Here is a 22,989-nt window from a genome sequence, read left to right on the forward strand (position 1 = left end):
GCAGCGCACCACCGGGGTGCTTCTTGCGAGCCCTCCCCACAAGCCAATCTGGGCATGAGGAGGCACATGTCCCGGCGGACCTGTTGAGCGGCCGAGCCAGCGCGCAAGTCTTCGCACGCGCACTTGTGGCTTGAGAGGCAACACTGCGACTGCTTGGCCGCCGGAGCCCATCGTCGCCTCTCGCCATCATTTACGCACTTTGACGCTGGCCACGACCTCTCCTCGCAGTTCAAGATGGTCGTCATCACAGACGTGTTCGGGACCGCCACCACCCGCGTGGCCTGAACTGCAACACATTTCCACTGGAATTGGCGCCTCTGCACTAAAAGGTGTTCTTGATTTTTGTTTTTTTCGCGGCCCCAACCACCCGGCGAGACAATTTTGCAGCATCAAAGACATCGAGAGAGACTCATTGGCTGTTCTGAATGGAACTGCGAAGATTCGTGCTGTGCCTGCAGTGCATCTTACTGCTTAAAGGTAACCGAAGCGCCTTCGCATCATGTTTATATCATTTGATCTATTACGGCCAAGACGTATCCTGCTGGGTTTCCTTCGGAAAATTAATTCATTTTTGGAGTATTTGAATTATTTGTAGTTGCTGCGAATGTGCAAAAATGCTCCAAATTGTGTGTGTGCTTCTTTTCCCAAATCATACCTCTTTGTCATGAAAGCTGTCTTTCCCGTTCTTGCCACTGGAGGGAGCCTCATTGAAGTTGTTGCAATACATCAGAGGGACCTGTGCGTGAGCGTGCCAGGACGGGACAGACAATTTGCATTTAAATAACAGACAGCGATAATGAGAAATGCCGTTGTTTCTGAGATACGTTTGATTTTGTCAAACAGTCGTAACGATCGCGTATCTTTATTCCGATCGGATTAAGGCAAGATGATTTATGCAAATTATTTCATCAGGCAACACCACAGTTTTTCCACAAAGCGGTTTGTGTCTTTTTGGACTTTTTTTCTTGAGCGCTACGCAAGAAGTGTTCCTCAGCAGGCCACCACCATTTGGAAAATAATTTCAAAATGAGAATTGCATTTTTTTTTTAAATCAATTTAACCAATTTTATGGCTTGCATCATTCACAGTCGATAAAGACAACATGCACAGTTTTGTCATCTTGTGTTTGGTTCTCCTCAAAGCTTGACCCGAGTTGACACACGTTGAGCATCGTCGTCTTCCACTCTTGCTTTCAAGCGGCCACACACACACGCACATGCAAACACACACACACACGAACGCGCGCGCACGCCTCATTGCACTCAAATTGGGAACGCAAAGAAACGCACTATTGTTGTCTCGAAAAGCCGTGTAGCTGATAAGACGTCAGCCAGTCAAGCTTGCATCCCCTGCTCCCCCAAAATAGGAAATCATCTTGCGCAAGGCGTGCTACCCGTCTGCGTGCACACGCGCACACACACACACAATGCTAAATAATAATCAGAAAAAAAGAATTTCTTCTTCAAAGACCAGAAATCAGATGTTGATAACTTTTGAGGCACGACTTCATCTCAAATTCAGGCTGCACTTTCTTCTCTCGACATCGTCAGTCAACCGAGTGATTTTTGGTTCCGGCGGCAGGGCGCTCTTGCTTTCTTATTGAGCCCGTATCGCACTGAGCGGCGTCGTTTTGCGAGTGTTGGCGAACGTAGCGAATGTTGATTTTTTTTTTTTTTTGTAATCAAGTTTCGTTCAAGGTCGCGAACGGTAAAAGTTGTAAATGGTCACAAACCATTTTTTTTTGTCGCAATCCAATTTTGACCGGTTCTTCGATTTGGCGTTCGATTTGATCTGCAGCAGAGCCTGAATTTGAAATGAAAATATCGTCAAACAGTTGTGTGCGCTCATTTCAGCTCGGTGTGGACTTCCACACTTGATGCTTCAAGTGAACGCTTTTTTTTGTTTTCGAACATGCACTTGAATTTGAGTGTTCTAGCACGTGTGCAGCATGTAGGAGAGCAAGTATGCGTGTCACGTTAATGCGTTCAACAGAGCTCCAATGATGCTCGCTGCAGGCACGCTCTGTTTTTCAGAAATGTCCTGTTTGTGTGCGTGTGACTGTGGCCATTCAAAAGTTGTGCTCGTTTTAAATGGAGCAAACTTTCATTCCCATGCACGCCGCCACGCCGAGCCGCCCCCTCTTCCTCGTCTTTCCAGCGCCATTCCCCGCGAGAGCGGGACAGATGAGAATAAAATGATCAAGATAATGGCGAGACAATCTGTGTTTGGACGGGAAATGTGCTAGCGTGGATTTCAATAAAGGAATCATACGCCTCACCGGGGCTTCAATTAAAATGAAATCAAGAGGGGAACGTGAACTTTCAGAGTGACGACGACATGCAATGAGGGGAGTCGAGCAAAAGGTGGAAAAAGAAAAAAAAAGTTCCACATAATAAACGGGAAACATTTCATATTTTTAAGTGATACGAAATCAACTCAATTGAGTTTGTTTTTGTAAAGTCTCGTAAAATGAAAATTACAATGAAATTACAAGTGCAAAAAAAATAATCGTCAACTAATCGATTATCAAATGAATGAACATGACTTTGCTAATTCATTAATTCTTTAGAGACCTTGTCACCTCCCAACAGTTAACGTTCTCCAATTTCTGGACTAGCAAAATTATTATTTTTATGTTGAATCAAAAGAAGATTAAAATAAATGACTGTTTTTTCTTTGAGAAAAAAATATGATTGATTAAAATTTGCAGACCAAAATAGAACTAAATTATAATCAATTTATGGTTGCAGATTTTAAGCACCAACAATTAGAGATCATTTCCTGTTTTTTAAACACAGGATTCAAATATTTTAGATCTAATTCATCAATTAAGAAAAAAAAAAAAGATTATTCAGACCGAAACGAGATGAATAAATACAAAATATAACTGAATAAAAACGAGGCTACATTTATTTTTGAAAAAAAATTCTCGCTAATGTAAACGCTCGATGGGACGGACTTGAGAACAAAGCGGGCCACACATGGCCGGCGTGGAGCGTCCAACTTTGCCAGCCAAGCTTAAATTAAGAAGCTCGCTAAAGTTTCTCGTGACATCGTCCAAGATTACGATTTCACATTCACCTTTTTGTCCACATTTTTTCCATGAAATGTTGGCTGAACGCCAAAGCGTCCGACTTGCTTGCTTCCATTGCACGAGCTCGCCTACGTCCAAACACATTCATGTCAAGCTCAGTGTACGCTCGCACGCACGCACGCAATTACACGCACTCCACAAGAGCGCCCTGAGCCCAACGTGTGGTTGCAAAAAATCTGGACGCGCTTTGACTCGATAAATGTTTGCAGCCAGTCGCCATGGTGATGGGTGGTCAGACAGGCTGCGGTACAATGGCATATATAAACTCAAATTAAACCATGTTGGGGTGCGGGGGGTGCGGGGGGGTTGTATTGTGGTATCGAGCGGGGAGACGGACAAAATGAGGCCATTTATGGTTTGGAGGAGGAGGTTCAAGAAGACAAGAAAGAATCTCATTGAGGGGAGTTGGGTGCGGAAGCAGCCACAAGAAAAGCGCGAGAGAATTGAAGGGAATAACCTGTTCAAAAATAAAGCCGAGGCTCATAACGGCAAGATTCCGCGCTGATGTTCTCACTGGTGAACGAACGCTTTGGAACATCTGTGTGGAATCAAGAAGGACGGCCGCAAAGCCGTCCAAGTCACTTGAGGTTTGGATGAGCGCAAGCGGCAAAAGCAGCGCCACTTGGAACTCAGAACTCGGCTTCGTCAAACGCTGGCCCGCGAGCGCCCTCCGCGGAGTCGTCAAAACGATGGAAGAAAAACAGGCCGGCTTGCCGGCGGGCGATCAAGCGCTATGAGCTGCTACGAGAAAGGCACGCGTGGAGATGGAGCGTCGCGACGTCACCGCTTTCACTTGCTGAGTGACGTACGATTTCGTCGCCATGGCGATGCTCAAGGCCAGCTTCATTGGCATCACGCTTACATACGCAGCACACGTCATGTTATGGACGAAACATACGCTCACCACACGTAATCGAGTTCACATACAAATGATGTGCAGAAGCAAGTTTTGGTGTTATAAAAACAAAAAGAAATGAGAGGGAGAAAAATTATTTCAACTCTTTTGCCGCCTTTCGTTTGACCTATGACCTCGACAAGTCAATCCGAAACCAAAACTAAACAGAAAGCAAAGACAAAACAAAACTGTCCACGTCATCGCACTCTCATTGTCGGATGCAAGTCACCGTAAATCAAGATTCGAATTCAGAAGCTAGCAGTGCTTCTCAATTATTTTTTGTTACGCCCCCCCTAAGGAAAAAGAAAAGAATTCGCGGCCACCAGCCCACCTCCCACTCTTGGCCGCAATTATGAATAATAGCATTTTCGTTGCAAAACAAACCAACACTGCCGTTAATATTCACTGCGCATAATAGGAAAGGAGAGCGCCACTGCCGACTACTGGAGAGGATGTGCAATTACACTTTATTGTAGTAAAGGGCGGGGGGCATGTTCCCCAGGGTCAAACGCACCCCCCCCACTATTTGAGAAGCACTAAGCTCGACACAGTCTGTGTTTTGTACGTTTGCTGTTATTTTTTTTTTATTTTTTTAACGGCAGGCATCTTGCCGCTCTCCGTGAATGAATGAAGGACAGACTTGTGCTCCTCTCAACAGGGCGCTCACTATGCTCGTCAGCAACACACCCTTCCCTCGTCTTTCCTTCCTCACCTCCACACTCGACTCCCTTTCGACTGCCTCCGCTCGGGCTGTTTATCCATCCTTTTTTTTAAGCGCTTCCTGCGACTCCTCCCTGCCAACCGGCACTCTCCAAAATGCCGACAAAAAAAAACAAAAAAACTCATGGATTCCAAGAGCACATTTTTTTCATCCAACCTTAAAGGAGCGTGCACTTTGCTGACATTAGGACGAACGCAGAACATATGCTCCGTTCACGACAAACATAATATGAGTTTGAATTCTTTTCGTTGGGCGGCAGCGCGCGGACGTACAAAGCTTCTAGTCACTTGTGGTGTGGCTGCCGTGGCCGTGAAAAGAAGTTGCGGGGGAAGAAAAAAGTCCTCTCTCCCTCTCTCACTGTCTGATGTGTTATTTATTCTCCATCGGAAATGACCAACACGGCTCGACAAATAGTGGCTGATTGTGATTCAGCAAACGCGTTGACAATTTCAATGCAATGGCAGAAATTCAGATTAGAAATCAACACGGATGAGCAGAATTGCTTCCATTCTTTTGAAATGCTCTCAACGAGGGCCGCAGCTTGCAAAGATTTTCTTTTTTAAAGAATCGATTACGCCATCATTTATTGCAAAATAATTTCAATACCACAGACAGAGAGAACAGAGGGGAAGTTTGACAAAACACTTCCCACCATAAAAAGTTAAGCGGATTTGAATTTTAAATGAGGTGGGAGGCTCATTTTTTGGAATAAGGCCGAAGGGTCTAGGCTGGAACGGAGGGCGGGGGACAGACCGGCAAAAAAGGGTCAAGTGCCCAACTCGTACTTATTTGTGACTTCTGGGCATGATTGAAGTTGTGTGTCCGCTCATCACCTGTGCTGGATTCTCCAGGCTTGTGTCGGTGCTTCAACATTGACGTGACGCATCCGCGGATCTTCAGCGGTCCGGACGACGCCCTCTTCGGCTTCTCCGTGCTGCAGCATGAAACGGAGGGAGAGAAATCGTGAGCGCGTGCACGTGGTGCTGTCGCGTGGTGCTTCTTGTTGCTAACTGACGTTGGCAATTGTCACGGCGTTGCGCGCAGAATGCTGGTGGGCGCTCCTTGGGACGGGCGGCCCAACAGGAAAGGAGACGTGTACAAATGCGGCGTGGGAGAGGAGAGCAAGTCCAACTGCAGCAAGTTGAATTTAGGTGAGCGCCGACGTCATTCACGTGAGGAGAGAAGAGAATTGATGGCGTTGCTTGCGTCCATCTCAGGCGAGGCGGCCTTCCAGAACATATCGAAAAACCTGAAAAACTCTCACCTGGGAATGACGCTGACGCCGGATTCACCCGACGGACTCTTGGTATGTCTCTCGAAATCTGTTTTCAAAGCATTTCAAAATATGTTTAAAAGGAGACCCTGTGACATCTAACAAATGTAATTTATGATTTCAATCCTCATGCCCAAAGTTACACACCATAAAATGAACATACAGCAGTTGCTTTCTGGATGCGTAGAGAGCAGGATTGAAAAGGATTCCACATTCAATAAGCTCCAGAACAAAACTGCTCAACTACTTCTTGTTTTCTTTCTTCTTTCAAATTTACGACAAAATAGTGTGGCCATCCAGTGGTCAACAGTGGAATTACACAAAATAAATGTGAGGAAGGAGTTTCTGTATAAACTGGAAAAAAAAAAGGATCACAAGACAGCTGGACTGCCAAACTGCAAAGGAGGCAGCTTTACTGTAGTTCACTTTTTTGTGTTGTTGATGCAAACAATTAGCCTCAAAATACGGGCATTTCCCCTCACCTATTCAGTGAGGAGTTTTTTTGAAGGTCTTCATTTTCAAGGCGGCTTCGCATCCAATTTGTCCACTTATGAGAGTAGCGGCTCCCCGAGGGCCGACTACGCGTGTAATTGTGCGTGTCAATGACACCCATCGGGTTTGAATCGGCGTGTGGCGTTTTGTGCGTTCACTTGAAGCCGGCGTGTCTTCTTCACACGTTGGCCAACTTCTGCTGCTGTCGTAGCGCCCTCGTTTAAGGTCCATGAAAAGCTGGCCGGCGCAACTCCCACTTGATGGTCTCTGCTTGTGTGTGTGTGTTCGTCTTGGGGCCAGCGGTCAGGTCTATAACAAGCTCGGAATGTGTCTCCGGCCTGTAGTTAATGAAAGAGCTCCAAAAAGCCAACGCACCTCTGTTGATTTTCTTCCATCGTTGACACTTCTCGCTTTTCCGTCATCATCTGATCCACTTTCAGTAATAACAGGCCCAAACATAAGACAGGATGTTTCTCTTTCTGCAATTTGGCCCGGTCTCGCGTTTGTCTCTCTGATGCGTGCGAGCGGTCCTTCTCCCTTCTTGCCGACTCTCGCCTCAATTAGATCCAAATTGTCTGACTGCTCTGGCGTTGCCAAGATGACAATAGCCCCCCCACCTCTTTATCCGGTTCGGTCCTCCAAACCGCACTATTGTGATTTTTCCATGAATGTTTTTGCTCACTGCTTGCCCTTATTTAGTCACAAGCCGTGAAGTCACAGAAGATACAAAAAACATCGTCTAGGTTATGTTACGTTCCTACGTGGGCGTGGCTCAGGCGGCGTAAAAGTCGAGATGAGGACAGCAAAGTACAGTGTTGCTTTGAGATGCGAGTTGACGTGCTCCTAATTCAAAAACGATCCAATTCCAAATCATAATTGGCAACTGAAATGAATGGAAATGCCACTAATGCGTTCTGAAACCCGCCCACGAGAAAACAAAAATCTTTTTTGCAGGCATGTGCACCACTGTGGTCACAGGAGTGCGGCACGTCCATGTTCAGCACCGGCATCTGCGCCTCGGTCAGCGACGACCTCCAACCAAGAGAGACCATCGCACCCACGGCGCAACGTAATCACGCACACACGTTGGTCGGGAAGGACGCAGCGGAGACCAACGCAAATCCGTTCTTGCAGGTTGCACGACGTACATGGACATTGTGATCGTGCTGGACGGCTCCAACAGCATCTACCCCTGGTTTGAGGTGCAGAGCTTCCTCAGCAACATCCTCAGCAAGTTCCACATCAGCCCGGACCAAATGCAGGTAAAGGCCAAAAATAATTGAGGCTGCCGACATCGTTGGTCGAACGAGCACGGCAAACTCCAAATTCAAACGCAAAGTCCATCCGTCCATTCATTATTTTTTTGGAACATTCTTTTTTGGGGGGGGGGGGGGGGACTGGCTGGATGTCATTTTCGTACGGCAGTTCTGGTTGCAGCACTTGAGCTTGCTTGGACTTTGGAGGTTCTGCGGAACCATTTGAACCCTCGACATTAGGAAAGTGTTGGACAAGCAAATTGAGCCAAAGCATGCACACGGACAGAGAAGCAATTTTGCTGCCGTGACATCGAGGGGCATTTGGAGGCCAACTTGACGCGAGGGGTAGGAGGGCGGGGGGGGGATGGAGGGAGCTTGGCGGGCGGCCGGGGGAGGGGGAAGGGTGGTGTAAGAGAAACAGGCAATGTGGGGTGAAAGGAAATTCCTCTGGTTTCCCATTGAAGTCCAAGATTCCAACAACTCGCTGTTTGTTTTGGGGGGGGGGGGGGGGGGCGCGCTGGTGGTTTTCTTTATTACTACGAGCGTATATTTTGCCTATTACAACTACAGTGGGGGCGGCACGGTGGACGACTGGTTTGCACGACCGCCAAACAGCGCAGAGGTCGCGGGTTCAAATCCGACCCAAACCTTCCTGTGTCGAGTTTGCATGTTTCCCCCCTCATCTTTGCCATTGAAATGAAAAAAAACCATGCCATGACTTCCCATCGGACAAGTACTAATTTTGCGTTTGTGTGTGCGTGCATGCATGGAGGTGGGAATTCTACAGTACGGCGAGGTGGCGCTCCACGAATGGTCGCTGAAAGACTACCAGACCACACAGGAGGTGGTGGAGGCCGCCAAGAATATCAGCCGCCAGGAGGGACGAGAGACGCGCACCGCTTACGCCATCAACATGGCCTGGTAGGCACTTTGGGCTCTGACAAATTAATATGAATCAGAATTAATAAAAGTTGCTCCTTAGAAATATTGGCATCTAGTATATTTTATAGGTTGTATTTGGTAGAATGCAATTTCCCCAAAAACACAAAACCTGCGTTCTCACCAAAGGGTTCAAATGGAAGATGAGTTCTAAAAAGACGCCGTCGGGAAAGCCTCACTCTCATGAAATCAGATACACTCTGACAATATATTTGCAACATGCCGGCTCCTTTAATTTGCTCCAGATCCGTCATCAGCGCTCAGAAAGAAATACTGGATGCCAACAAGTGGGCGGAGCCAGATGGGCCGCTTAGCCAGGCCTAAAGTAACAGCTCGCCACAAACGTTTGCAAATAACCCAAAATCAAAAATTCAAGTGTTGATGCTCACACATGCATGCACACACACACACACACACAGTGAGGCTAATTGGAGCGTTCCAGTTTTGCAACGTTGCGAGTGAGAAATATAGGCAGTGCAAATGTTGACACGTCTTCAAAATTTCCTCTCTGCACTTTTTTTTTTTTTTTTTTTACTCCACTCGTTGGTGAGCAAAGGGACCCTCCCACTGGTGGAGGGAACGCCGCCAACTGCTCCATTGTGGTTCCGTTTTGTAAAAGGCGCATTTGAATCGTGGCGGAGTAGCGCTTAGTATGTCAAGGTTCAAGGTTTGTCTCTGACCTTGCGCCGTTTAAAATTGTCCGTCGGCGCAGAGATGGGAAGGAAGTCGTTACAATTACTTTAGTCGTTTTGGCGAGAAATTGGACTTGTCATATACTTTTCACTTTTACTTGCGTTTCCTTGATAAGACCAAACGGTACTTTTACTCCATTACGTTGACCTACAATCCCGCTGCGCTACGTTTATTCTTGTTAATCAATTACGATTCCATTTCGGATTGTTTCAGTTCAAAACATGCTGACTGAATTTTCTGAAGACGATCAAAGAATCGGGCAACGTGTGTGTCGGGCCTCCAATTTTGCGTCCGATCTGCCTTTGTCGGACACACACACGTGGCACGTTGGGGCAGGCGGGTGACGGCCTTTGGCACGGCGGTCGGCAGACCGGCTGGCGGCTCAGCGTGGCCGCAGGTGAGGCGACGCCCGGTCGGCGGAGCTGCCCTCTCGCAGCTGTCAAAACACACACCAGCACACACGCCCACGTCTTGTCGTCGATTGGCTCGCCTCAAAACTGACACTGCAGGGGCATCGGCCCGCTTGCCCGACTAATAAACTGGAGAAACTGGAGCTTGAAAGTCGAGCGTAAAATAGGCGTGTCAAACTCGCCAAATTTACGTGGCGGGCGGGGCAGGACATGTTTAGGATTTTACTCAAAGGGGCGTTCTGTTTATTACTGAAAATCACATCAAAGCTCAACAGAGATAAGATTAGATTTTTTTTTTCTTTGATTTGATATACAAGCGCTGCAAGGAGGACACAAAAAGTAGCCATTCGACAAACAGTAAAAATAAATAAATAAAAAATCTCCCAAAAGAGGCGTCAAACTGCAAACTGTTTAATGCCACCTCAGCCATTTAGCATAATGCTAACATATATAGAAAACAGCCATCGACATGCTAGCAGCTAGCATCCATTTTAGAAACATTAAAGTAATCGTTTTGAAAACGATGGCATTTGAAGACCCACAGACACATTCTTTATCCTCCGGGAAGAGTGAATATTGTGAGAGTATTGGTACGGAGTCACTCACAGTAGAAGAAGAAGCTCAATCTTTGTCTTTTCATGAGCGCATGAAACGGCCTCCCGGTGGTCAAAGTCAGCGCTGGAAGGAGCAGCACAATCAATTGAATTGCAGCATTAAATCATAAAGCACAAACGAAATCTTTACATTCTGTTAAATGAGCTTAATCCTATTTTTTTCTTATTTAAACACACCGTCAGGAAAAACATTTTATTTTCTGAGGAGGGAGTGAACTAATAGCCTTTCCATTTCTAAGATGAATTCAACTCGTATCTCAAGGCACGGCGGTACACAAAATGACGATTTGTGTGTGGTGGCGTGCTTTTGGATTTTGCTCATGTGAAATATGTGCCTTGGCTCAATAAAGGTTGGAAAACACAGCCGTAATGGATGTGACAGACGTAACAGCCGTCCTATCCTGCCTTTTCCAAACAGTTTGTGACATCTCTTTCCCACGCAGATTTGCAAAGTAATCCTTGTGAAAAGTCGCTTTGAGAGGAGGGAGATGATGTCAAAGAACTTTTCAAGGAGGATCAATTCTTCAACTTTTGAACATTTGACAATTGTTTAACGGCTAACGTTGCACAAACTGTCGGTCAAAAAGTTGTTTCGCACAAAACTATTTTAATCATACCGGGATAACTTTAAAGATGGTGTCAAATTCTTGACAACAAAAACATCAAACGTACACGTTTTTCCAAAATGATGATATATTCGTATCGATGATATCTTGACAGTTCGACAGATACTGTATTTCTGCTCTGACGCAGCCCTCCCTCTTGCAAATCCAGCAGCAGCAAAATGAACATTTGGTCGAACCCGTCTCCGTTCAGAGAGACGCCGTGGACGTCTTAAAATAACCTGGACTGCCCATGCCGCGTAGCCACTGGCGGCCATCTTACGTTGCCATCCACTAAGCGTGCTTAACTTGAGAACATCGACTTCTCGTCTGCGTTTTCACTTCATGCTCTCTATGGTGAAAATGCCACAATGTGTGGCGTACAATTGCGCCCAGAAATCTGGCACTATATAAACATTATTTCGGCTAGAATACGATTATATTTTTTTCTTTTCGGGTACATCGCTGCTACTCAGATTTGTCCGCATCACGCTGTTGTTTGCAGCCAAAAGCCAACAGAAGTCGTTTTCAGGAACAGCGGCAATGCAAGATGGCTGCAAGATGGCCGCTGGCTTCCTTTTTTTTTTTGTGGCTGCGCTGGAATTACGCGGTCATAAAACCAGTGTTTAGGGAGCAGCAAATGAGTGAATGATTCCGAACACGGCCATGCTTGACGCGTTCGCTTGAATGTTCCCCCCCCCCCCCCAATTCAGTTGTTGTTGTTGTTGCTAATAAAATCTCATCTATGGTCGTATAAATTTCCCTGTGGGAGACAAAGCAGATGACAAAGTCAAGCCTCACCATGAGACAGAAGCCTCCGATGAGCTTCGTCACTCTTTTCATTTTGTCTTTGATGCGCTCGTTTGGCCACGCAAACCGCACGGCCGTGTGTCACCAGCGCACAAGTGCGCCTCGGTCCAACGGCTTGTAAATAGTCTACGGCCGGCGAATGAGCTCGTGTTTCACCTCGTCTTGTCACTCCTCGTTTCATTTCATTTCGTCACGTTTTCCTTTTGTTTATTGCGATTTGGGAAATCAGTCCATTATCTTTCTATACCACCAGCGCGGTGCCGTAGTGGGTAGCATATGTGTCTCACAGTTCTGAGGTTCTGGGTTTTTCCTCCCACAGTCCAAAAACATGCTAGTTGGGCTCAGGGAAAACTCTGAATTGTGCCGTCAAACATGAAATGTTTCTTGACATTCTTTTCATTCGAACGTGTAAAGTTGATTCTTTTTCCTGTGCACCATTTTGGTCGCATCGGTCTCTTGGTCTCCCTCATCTGTTTGCCTTCCGTGGGCTCCTGGTCGTCCGCACCCTATGTAATTAGCAGACTGCTTGCTAGGGCAAGAAAACGCTTGTTTTTAACTTTTGCACTTGGTGAACGGCAACCACAATGTTAAATTTAGCCCGGGGGGGGGCGCTGGAGGGAGGCCTGAAAATGACTTGAGTGACTATGCTTCCCGCACTCCTCTGCAGTGGGTTTGCACGCCTCTGTGTGTGTGTGTGTGTGGGTAGGGGTGTGTGTGTGTGTACGCGGCTTACCAAGCAGAAAGTCGGTCCGACTGAGTGCAGGTTTCATGCAGACAAACAGGGTGCGGCTTCTGGTCAGTCCGTGTGTGCGCGCTTCCTCTTCATCATGCCACCATTGCATAGGAATGCACAGATGCCCTGACTGACACACACACACACACACACACACATTGACCACTTTTGAGTCAAATGGCGGCTACGTTATTTGTGTCAAGTATGACTAATGTGTGGTCCACTCAGGATCCGCACCATTCCTTGGAATGGGCTCGCTCCAACGCAATGCCGATGTCCTTTAATGCGACGTGATTCTACAGGGCGGGGGGGGGGGGTGCACCCTGCGCCAAAATCTGATGCAGACCATCAAACAAATGTTTTGGGGCTCTTAACAGCAGTTATTTTCCATTGCACTAACTATTCTCTTATTTATCTAATTTATATATTTTATTATTGTTGTATTGCACTGGAGAGGGGAGCTCTCTAATCTCATTGCACACTTGAGTACAATGACAATAAAGGGATTTCTGATTAATCTGCGGTTAGAATTGCACAGAGGGCATACATTGGTGCCCTGAGATACGAGAGATCCCACTTAACAGTTTTTCGAGATATGAGTCATCATTTGGTCAATTTTTTTTTTTTGCCTCGTCTTGAGCCGTTTCGAGATGTTTAATCGCCACTCCCAGTTTTGGTTTACTGTCAAACTAAATAAATATAACGTGATGCATGTAAAACCATCACATAGCTTAACCTTTAAACGACTACAGATCTCACTGTCATATATTCTTTATCCTCCGTGTGTCCCAATGTGCAATATATCCGTCTGTCTGTCTGTCTTGCACTGCGCCAAGGCAGCCAAGGCACGCACACCAAGTGGAGCAGAAAAATTGATTTTCAATGTGACAAAATTCACAAGATGGCTCCAACTACATGTCTCCCTTTGTGAAGCCAACCTCTATTTTCTGTGCCCGCAGCACCGAGGCGTTCAGCGCCGAGCGAGGGGCGAGGGAAGGCGCCACCAAGGTGATGATCGTGGTGACGGACGGAGAGTCGCACGACGGCGAGGAACTGCCCGATGCTTTGCTGGAGTGCGAGAGCAGGAACATCACCAGATACGCCATAGCTGTGAGAACCTCGCGAGCCGCATCCCGCCACCTCAGCACCCCCCACCCTCCTTTTAAATTTTTTTTTCCTATATTCACACTAAATCCGTCTCAAGCGTTTCTGGCGGTGTGATTGAATTGAAGTCAAAGTGAAGCACGATAATAGTGAGGGATGAGCTAAAGCATCCCTGACATTCCTCACACACTTTTTGCTTCCATGGCTGCACAGACCCTCCCTCAAGTGATCACACAACAGCGCCGATCCCAAAATAGCGTCTTCCAAATTGCCAAATGAACACTTTGGTCTCACCGAAATAACCCAGCCATGTTGAATAAGCACGTTTGAGAGCAGCTCCGCCCGACAAGAGGCAACTGGAGACTCTTTTCGGCTGCAAACTCCTCCCGTTGCCTCGAGAGGATGAAGCACAACAAAACGCAGACTGAAAGTCATTTGCAGTTTCTTGGCGTCTTGGCCTGATTGGGTTAAGCGGCCATCCTGTTCATTGACACGCATCAAAGTGTGTGATCAATGATCACAACGTATTTTAGATTGCACCATGAAATGTTTCTTGATGAATGGCACCACGAGTGACACTCTGACACCAGCTGTTGCTTCTTTTTGATGAACTTACTTGATGTTCACTACACTGGTTGCATATCTAATTGAATGATTGTCAATGTCATTCTGGCAGCCATTTTCTTTTTATTCATGGCGCTGTGGAGCGCAGATGTTCGGTCTTGTAAATTGTGGGAGGCAAAAGGGACATGACGGGGAGGAGGGGGGGGGGACTCTATTTAATCCTGTGTTAGCGCCACACCACTACAGAAGAATTTTGATTGAGAATCGTCTGATGAATTTACAAAAGCAAAAAGGTAAAATGACCAAATCATCGTCAAAAACAAATGTATCATATTTGCGCACGAAGTTGTAAAATGACGGTTACGGTTTACTCAAATTAAACGTAAAAATAATTGCATGTTGTGTAACGCTTAGCTTGATGCTAACAAATAATGCAAACCTTTGACATGATAATAGATAGCATTAACGATCACGATTTAAGAAGAAACGGACATTAGAACACAACTGGACCAAAAATAAACACAAACATACTCACAGGCATAAATTCTTATTATTATTGAATTAAAATGACAAAAATTCAAGCAACCTGATGAGTCGGATTGCTGACGACGAAGTCTTTTCTTCTTCACTCGTCTGCATGACTGCATTATACTGCCGCCTGGTGGCCATGGTGGGCACAGCAGGTGGAACAGCACAATTAAAGCCATTCATATTCATTTCAATGGGCACTGATGATTTGAGATAGGAGTGTGGTTCGAGAACAAATGAAACTTGTGTTCCAAGACACCACTGAACTTAGTTTGACAAGTAAAAAAGTTTGTCAGGTTTAGTTCTATTTTTTCATGACGTTGACCCAACTCTCGGCAGGTCCTGGGCCACTACCACCGACGGCAGCAGGACCCCGACACCTTTATCAACGAGATCAAATACATCGCCAGCGACCCGGACGAAAAGTACTTCTTCAACGTGACGGACGAGGCGGCGCTCAACGACATCGTGGACGCTCTGGGGGATCGCATCTTCTCACTCGAAGGTGCGCGTGATCGGAGCAAAGCATGCCGTTGAGCCGCTAATCATTAGCTTTTCCATTAGCGGCTAATGGAAATGATGGCAAATCCAAAAATGCTGCCACTCGTTTTTGGTGGACGTGAGATTAGCGGCGCTTGAGTTGAGTTCAGAAGAGCATCAGAGTTACGTCAGCCGTCATTTTGAGTCCTAATCCGCAAAAAGGACTCCACCAGTGACCTGAACCAGTTAGAATTGCTTTGTTTTAATTTGCCAAATGGAAAAAGTAAAAAAGTTAATGAATCACATGTCGTTAAAAGGGGAAACTTATCACGTGAAAACATGAAACTTTTCGAACATGTGACATTAATCACATTAGAACGTGATATTGATTTTTTTTTTTCCCGGTTCGACAGCAATTCGCTTCAGGCAAAAGGTTTTGCGGCTTTCATGTTTTCTTTTCCGTAGCAAATGGGTTCAAATGTCTCGCTTAGTTTGAGTATTTAAAGTTGCTGACCTCTGAACTACACTGAATGTGAAATTGACCAACAGTAACATAAGATCCTAAACAAGTAAACGCAGGAGTATAGAACAACTTCAAAAGATGGAAACATGAAACAAGAAGCACCCTGGTCAGCACAAAAAAAGTGCACGAGTGTATCCTGTCAAAAATAAAAAAAGAGTTGAGAGGAAGCCTGATGCAAAGTGACACCACCAAAAAAAAAAAAGAAAAGGGTGCGGCTTTTTATTTTCATGTCCCCCGTGGAGTTTGAGAGAATCCTGGAAAGGAAGGAAAAAAGGGAGGGAGGACATGTCAAGCATGGAGAGGTTGACGATCGCTAACCGGCCTCTTCCTCGTCAACTTTCAGGCACACTTGGCAACCAGAGCTCCTTCCACATGGAGATGTCGCAGATCGGCTTCTCCACGCACATGCTGGACGTGAGTTGTGGCTCGCGTACGCTTGCACGGCGTGCGTGCACGTCGTGACTTTCTCCGGCTGCGTTCAGGACGGGATTCTGTTCGGCATGGTGGGCGCTTACGACTGGGACGGCGGCGTGCTGAAGGAGGGCACCAACGGCAGAATCGTGCCCACCCGGGAGGCCTTTGAGAGCGAGTTCCCCCTGGAGCTGAAAAATCACGCCGCTTATCTCGGTACGTCTCAGACGGACGCGGGGACGTGTCACAATGATGTCAGCGCAGAGACGAGGAACTGCTCAAGCATGTTGGGATGCATTAAAAAAAAAAAAAGAAATACTGCGAGAGACTATCGTGTCTCGTTGCAACTCGTGAACACCTGCTCTGGATTTAAGAAGGATCGCAAAGCTTTTGGGCGATTATCCAACTCAAGTAATGAATCCCATTTGGGAACGAGATCATAAAGAAGATCAGCTCAAGCTGCAGCCGTTGCGTCGGCGTCACTTGGTGGCCTTGACTAGCGGCGAATCAGGATCGTTAAGATCCACGAATCTGAGTTTTTTGGGGTTTTTGTGTGTGCAGGTTACACGGTGTCATCCGTGCTGGTCGGAGATTGGAGGAGGCTGTACGTGGCCGGCGCGCCGCGCTTCAAGCACAAAGGCAAAGTCATCCTGTTTGAGCTCAGCGACGACGGCGACGTCAACATCGTGCAGGCGCTCAATGGAGAACAGGTGCGCCGCCGTTCGTCGTCAAGAAGGGAGGTGACGACGCCGACCCGCCGTTTGTCGGGACCCTCAAACAACATGTCCGTCTCCCTAGATCGGTTCTTACTACGGCAGCGAGCTGTGCGGCATGGACGTCGACCAGGACGGAATCACGGATGTTCTCCTGGTTGCGGCACCCATGTACTTGGGCTCCGGGAACAAAGAAGCCGGGAAAGTCGACATTTACACTCTCAGTGGGGTAAGAACGCTCATGGATGATCGTGCTGATGCGTCCATCCGTTTTCTGGAGCGCTTATCCACGTTAGGGTTGCAGATGAGCTGGAGCCTCTCCTAGCTGACTTTGGGGGGGAGGGGGGGGCAATACCACAGACTGAGAGAAGTTAATCCACTTCCCACCATAATAAGGCCATAATCAGGTCATTTTAAATATTAAGCTATAAATAGAGGTTGTGGTATTGCCCCCTCCCCCTCTTGTAATGGTATGCCTCAGTAGCAGGTGGGGAGCGCGGGTTACGTGTTGTCAGAGTAATTCCGTACTTCAATTATTTTCTGTCACGCGCCCCCCCCAGCAAGAAGAAAAGAATAACCACCCCCCCCACCACCACCTACTCTCTGCCGCAACTATAAATAGCAAAACAAACCAACACCAAAGAGTTCATACTCGCTGCGCACAATGGGCAAGGAGAGCGCCACTGCCAACTACTGGAGTGGATGTGCAATTACACTTTATTGTAGTACGGCGGGGAAAAAAAGCATGTTCCTCGGGGTCACATACGCCCCCCCCCCCACCAGGGGAGAAGCACCGGTATAATTAAATACAGGCACGCTTGACCGCACTCTGCTGTCACACGTCTCTTCTTCTACAAATTATCCTCCCGGTGAAGATTACAAGTTCGGCTCTCGCACTCTCAGGAGGAGGTGTTCGTCTCTAACGGCACGCTGAAATCAGACGAAAAGTCCCAAGATGCCAGGTTCGGCTACGCCATGGCCGTCAGTCCAGACCTCAACCATGACGGCTTTACGGACCTCCTGGTGGGCGCCCCGTTGGAGGACGACCACCGCGGGGCCGTGTACGTGTACCACGGCCAAAATATTTACGTCATTCACAACTACAAGCAGGTACTCGCCGATTTTCATCACCCACACGCTCAAAGTTACTCCAGAATCCAGCGGCGGTTATTTCTTGACTCGCAGCGAATATCGGGGATGTCCGTGTCGCCGTCCTTGCGGTATTTTGGCCGCAGCGTCAGCGCCAGGTTGGACTTGGACGGAGATGGACTGATCGACTTGGCGGTGGGAGCCCACGGCAGCGCGGTGCTGCTCAGGTGAGCCCGAACAAACGGCCACTGTTGCTTTCGCCGTCTTTTGCTTCGAGCATCGGATGCAGGACGCTGTGGATGCTTCTGCTGACTCAAACGGACTGGGCGGGGCGAGCTGGCACTTGATGCTAATGCTAACAGCTAGCTGCTAACCAGTAGTAGCCACTAACGCCGGCGACTTGCGTCGTGTTGTACAATGACAGCGTCATTAACGAGCGCTCCTAAATTAGCGACTGAATATGATTTGAGGATGACGTCGTGCTGAAGTTGGCGACGATGTCATGTCGATTCAAAGTGCGATAAAGCAAGCGGAAAGGTCAAAAATCGGGGTCACAAGTCATCCAAAAGAATCCTTCTGAGAAATTTGCTTTGTTGCGTTTCGCAGATCTCGAAGCATCGTGCAGATCAACGTGAGTCTGTCCTTCCAGCCGCACTCCATCAACGTCATCCAAAAGACGTGCCAGCGCGGCGGGCGAGAATCCGCCTGCCTCAACGCCACCGCCTGCTTCACGGCCGTGTCGCGCTCACCCGGGCCGAGCAGCAACGGCTTCGGTGCGTCACTTCCGCCGTTTCTCATTGGCCGTCGCGCACGGCGATGTCATCGATTGATTGATGTGTCGCGCAGACCTGTGGGTGGCGGCGATGTTGGACGACAGGAAGTTGTCGGCCCGGGCGCTGTTTGACGACAGCTCGCACAGGCTGACCCAACGAGCGGTGCGAGCGCACACCGGACAGACTTTGTGCTACAAATTGCCCTTCCACGTTTATGTGAGCATTCCGGGACAACGAAAAAAAGCTTCGAGCAACGCGGCTGCTCATTTTCATTTTCATCCGAAACCGTTCGTCTTCGTTAGGACACGGCCGACTACATCCGACCGATCAGCTTCTCCCTACGCTTCAAGATCAACAACACCGAGAGCGGTCCCGTCTTGGACGAGGGCTTCCCGACATCCGTCAAGAAATTTGTGAGCGAACGCCGGTCGCCTCGCAGTTCCTCTTTTTTTTTTTTTTTTCCTTCGGCAAAACTTGATGTTCTTTCCACGTGTGTTCCGGAGCAGATCCCCTTCTTCAAAGACTGCGGCGAGGACGACGTGTGCACCACCGATTTGGTGCTGCAGGCCCAAATGGACATCTCCGGCACCAGGTGAGTTTGCGCGCTTGACAATGGTGCCGTGAACGTTCCATGGAGTCCAAGTGGTTGCGTTTCCCCCGCAGACAAAAACCGTACGTGATCCGAAGTCCTCGTCGGCGGATGTCGGTGGAAGTCCAACTGGAGAACAGACTGGAAAACGCCTACAACACCAGCCTGACGCTGCACTATTCGCGCAACCTGCACTTCTCCAGCCTCAGCATTAGGGTACCGCCCACAATCACAACTTGCAAATTTTGTTTATTTAGTCAGACGAACGGCTCACTTTTTGGGATTATTCCGGATTCTGCGACGATTGGAACGCAATCAAGTCCTTTTTTAAGCTTTTATCATTCTGTTTGTAGGAGGACGCCAACTTCAAGATGGAGTGCGCAGGTCTGGGCTCCAACAGTCACTCGTGTAACGTCAGCTACCCGGTCTTTCGCTCCCAGTCCAAGGTACGCGCAAGAATCAGCGCATCTGACGCGGCGCTCTCGTTTCACACGTCTTCGCTTGCCGAAAGGTGAACTTCATGCTGGAGTTTGACTTCAGCTGCACCGCCCTGCACAGTCGAGTCCAAATGAAGTTGAACGTGGCCAGCGACAGTGTGGAGCGAGCGGACACGTTAGCGGACAACGGCCTTCAGCTGCAGACTTTTGTCCAGTATGAGCCCGACTTGTTCGTCAGCAGGTGAAACGACGACGTCATTACAAATGTTCTGGCCTCTTTTTGGATCTTCACGTGCATTTTTTTCCTCCCGCAGCGACTCCAATTTAAACCGATATGAAGTGCATCCCACGCGGACCATGTCAGAAGCCATCGGGCCGGAGTTCTACACGCACTTTAAGGTACAGCAACATCTTATCGAAATCAATTCAACTCGTCAAATTTGCGCGGCCGTTTCCCATGAACGAACGGTGACATCCAGATGGCTCCCAAAGTCGGACAGCGATTCACAAACCGAGCTGACTCATTTATTTCACTGCGGCATCAATTTCCCAGCAGCAGTTGCGAAAATGCGTTGTTGCGTCGCCGTTCTTTGAAGTGAACTGAATCATTAGAATCAGTTCATCAAACAGAATCGTTCAAAAGAGTCGTTCACCGAATCGTTGGTGCCATTCACTCACGTTCACTGAAAAGATTCGTTCTTTTTGAACGACTCGTTCAAGAACGTCCCAACGGTCGTGTAGATGTCACAACAAGATCAAGACAAGCGTTTCATGTGGACATATTTTTGTCGTCGACTTTTTCCCCTCGACTTTAGTTCCAGGTTCTAACACGAAAAAAAGAGTCCTGACTTTGCAAAGTAGCGCCATCACGTTTTTGTTTTGTTTTTTTCTTCTCGATAGCTCCAGAACCTGGGTTGTTACCCGGTGAGTAATCTGGAGTTGAGGCTGCTTCTGCCCTCGGTGGCCGCGGAAGACCGAGTCTTCATGACGCTCACGGACATCTCCTCGCACAACGTGAGTCGCGCCGCGTTACGAGCGTCGTCGTCGTCTTTTTGTGTGACTCACTCAAGTCGTCTCGCAGGCCACGGCCGCCAATTGCAGCGTCACGAGCGACTTGGCCCAGCTGAAGGGTCGGCAGGGAGACGTGCGTCCCCTCCACCCCGAGGACATGATGGAGAACGACGTCCTGGTGAGGCCGTCGCGGCGCAGCAAAGCAAGCAACCAGCGAGTTGGTTGGCGAGAGCCGTCCTCAAAAGTGCTTTTCAACTTTTAGAACTGCAGCAGGTCGTGGTGCATAGAAGTCACGTGTCAAGTCCAGCAGCTCCTCAAAGGACAAGCTGAAGTCATTCGCCTCAGCCGCAGAGTCCATGACGACTTTTTCCGAAAGGTGAGAAGCTGTTTCACCCAAACATTTTTGTGCCATGTTAGCAAGTGATTCAATTTCACTTAAGTGGTCCCAAATGTTCACATTGAGGGAATAAATTGAGACACGATCATCATTTCAGCAGGGGTGGGCACTTGACCCTTTTTTGCCGGTCAGTCCCCCGCTCGGACGTACCCTTCTGGCCTCGACGCTGCGGCCTTATTCATAAAAATTGAGCCCACGACCCTGTTTGGCCTAGATTTCATTCTTCGCCCCCCCCCCCGTCTTCTTCTTCATCACATTCTTCTTCTTTAATCTTCTCCATGACTGTGCTCAATGCAAGTAAGTTGGTAGTGGCGCTTTGAGGCATCCTCAGGCAACTTTTTGTCCATTCCACCGAGTAGGTTGAGATGAACTTTTGGCCGCCTCGCGACCACGTCACACACACACGAGAGCCGGACTAAAATCCACTTCCGGCCTTGCTTAGTCGAGCCTTTTTTTTTTTTAATTTGTCACCGCCCATGCCCTGCCCCAAAAATGGACTTCCAGCCGGGCTGAGCCAAAAGTCTCGACAATGTATGAATCATAATTGTCCCGTTTTAAACAAAAGTCAGTTTTGACAAATCGTTCTTGACCAAGTGAATGTTAGAAAAATATTTGCCTTTGCACTTTTATATTCTTTTGTTTTAGAGCAAGGATAAGAAAGTTGCTTCCAGCGCTCTCCATTTATCACTTTGCTTTGACACTGACGCAAGATGTTTGCACTTTGGTTGTGAAGCCACGCAAATAATGATTGCCTGATTATTCGAAAAGTGCTCGTCCCGTCGCTAGTCGCCTCAAGGCCATTTTTCCTGGAGTGACATCGCCAACTACTGGCCTGGCATGCACATGACATCAATTAGTATTTTTTTTTTCCCATCAAGCCTACAATTCGTCTTTCCTGAGCGTTATGCAATTGTAGTCTTTGGCACAAGCAATTAAGGTGACAACTTGTGCGTCCTTTTTGTCTGCAGGCCAAATATAAATCAGCGAGGATTGTCAGCATGTATCAGATCGCGCCTCACGAGACCAACCTAATCACCCTGGCAACGGGGACCGTTTGGCGCGAGGTAACGGCAGCACGTTACACACCAGCTCAACGACGAGAAACGTTTCATTTTCTCAAAAAAAACTTCTCTCTTGCCTCAAGACTGTGCTGGAGGTGCTGAAGGGACGAGCGATTCCCATCTCGCTTTGGATTCTCATCGGGAGCATCATTGGCGGCTTGCTGCTCCTGGCGCTCATCATTTTCATCCTCTGGAAGGTGAGCGGGGGTCACATGTGAGGTTTCTCCAGTCAACGCGTGTCACGGGAGCGATCGGAAGGTCATTTTGCTGTCTTTTGCATGCAGCTGGGCTTCTTCGAACGCAAGCACAGAGAAGATGAGGACCAAGACGAATGAAAGCAACGCCCGCTCGGCGAAGCAGGCAAGTCGCTCATTCCGGCGCCGAGAAGGCTCGAAGACAAAAAAGGTATCGGGGGTCCCCCGTGATGGTTCAAAGGGAGATACTCGGCCCAACGACAGAAATGCACTCGCCACAAGTTGCGGGCTTGGGAGCACTTGTGTAAATAGTTTTCTTTTTGCATTTGAAACATTTCTTCTATTTAATAAACAGATATGGTCTTGGTTTCACATTTCAAACAATCCCGGCTTTTATTTGAGTTTACGTTTTTTAATAAATTAAAATGGATGAAAAATGCTTTTTTGTGCTTCATTTGACCTTCAGCAAAAACAAAAGTGTGAGGTTGGGAAATATTGTCTGAAAATGACAAGCAGTTTCCATGGAGCGCTTCAAATCTGGTTAGAAACATCAGGACAGGAATGAATGAATTTTTATCCGTTG

The 22,989-nt window shown here is 47.8% G+C and overlaps 1 protein-coding gene and 1 long non-coding RNA gene across 2 annotated transcripts; one reads left to right on the top strand and one right to left on the bottom strand.

Moving 5' to 3' along the window:
• On the top strand, positions 1-22,790 carry itga10 (integrin, alpha 10). Its single transcript, XM_088307220.1, has 29 exons — positions 1-477; positions 5,562-5,673; positions 5,755-5,861; positions 5,928-6,016; positions 7,430-7,544; positions 7,610-7,737; positions 8,504-8,652; positions 13,492-13,642; positions 15,068-15,233; positions 16,075-16,145; positions 16,214-16,358; positions 16,704-16,852; positions 16,941-17,084; positions 17,759-17,965; positions 18,041-18,171; positions 18,551-18,717; positions 18,791-18,933; positions 19,020-19,130; positions 19,224-19,309; positions 19,381-19,522; positions 19,660-19,752; positions 19,818-19,984; positions 20,058-20,142; positions 20,644-20,757; positions 20,825-20,932; positions 21,017-21,130; positions 22,120-22,215; positions 22,296-22,409; positions 22,497-22,790. Exons 1-29 carry the CDS (start codon positions 426-428, stop codon positions 22,545-22,547), a joined length of 3,507 nt encoding a protein of 1,168 aa, XP_088163346.1. The 5' UTR covers positions 1-425; the 3' UTR covers positions 22,548-22,790.
• LOC148328452 (uncharacterized) lies at positions 5,607-14,953 on the bottom strand. The gene is made up of 5 exons (XR_015845632.1): positions 14,736-14,953; positions 12,533-12,662; positions 10,380-10,451; positions 5,726-6,032; positions 5,607-5,644 (listed from the first exon to the last, which is right to left on the bottom strand). It is a non-coding gene; the product is annotated as an uncharacterized LOC148328452 (long non-coding RNA).
• Positions 22,791-22,989: the final 199 nt, after the last annotated feature.

The sequence above is a fragment of the Idiotropiscis lumnitzeri genome, chromosome 10, assembly GCF_059441095.1.
Source record: "Idiotropiscis lumnitzeri isolate Australia: NSW breed Sydney's pygmy pipehorse chromosome 10, RoL_Ilum_1.0, whole genome shotgun sequence".
Taxonomy (NCBI): Eukaryota; Metazoa; Chordata; class Actinopteri; order Syngnathiformes; family Syngnathidae; genus Idiotropiscis; species Idiotropiscis lumnitzeri.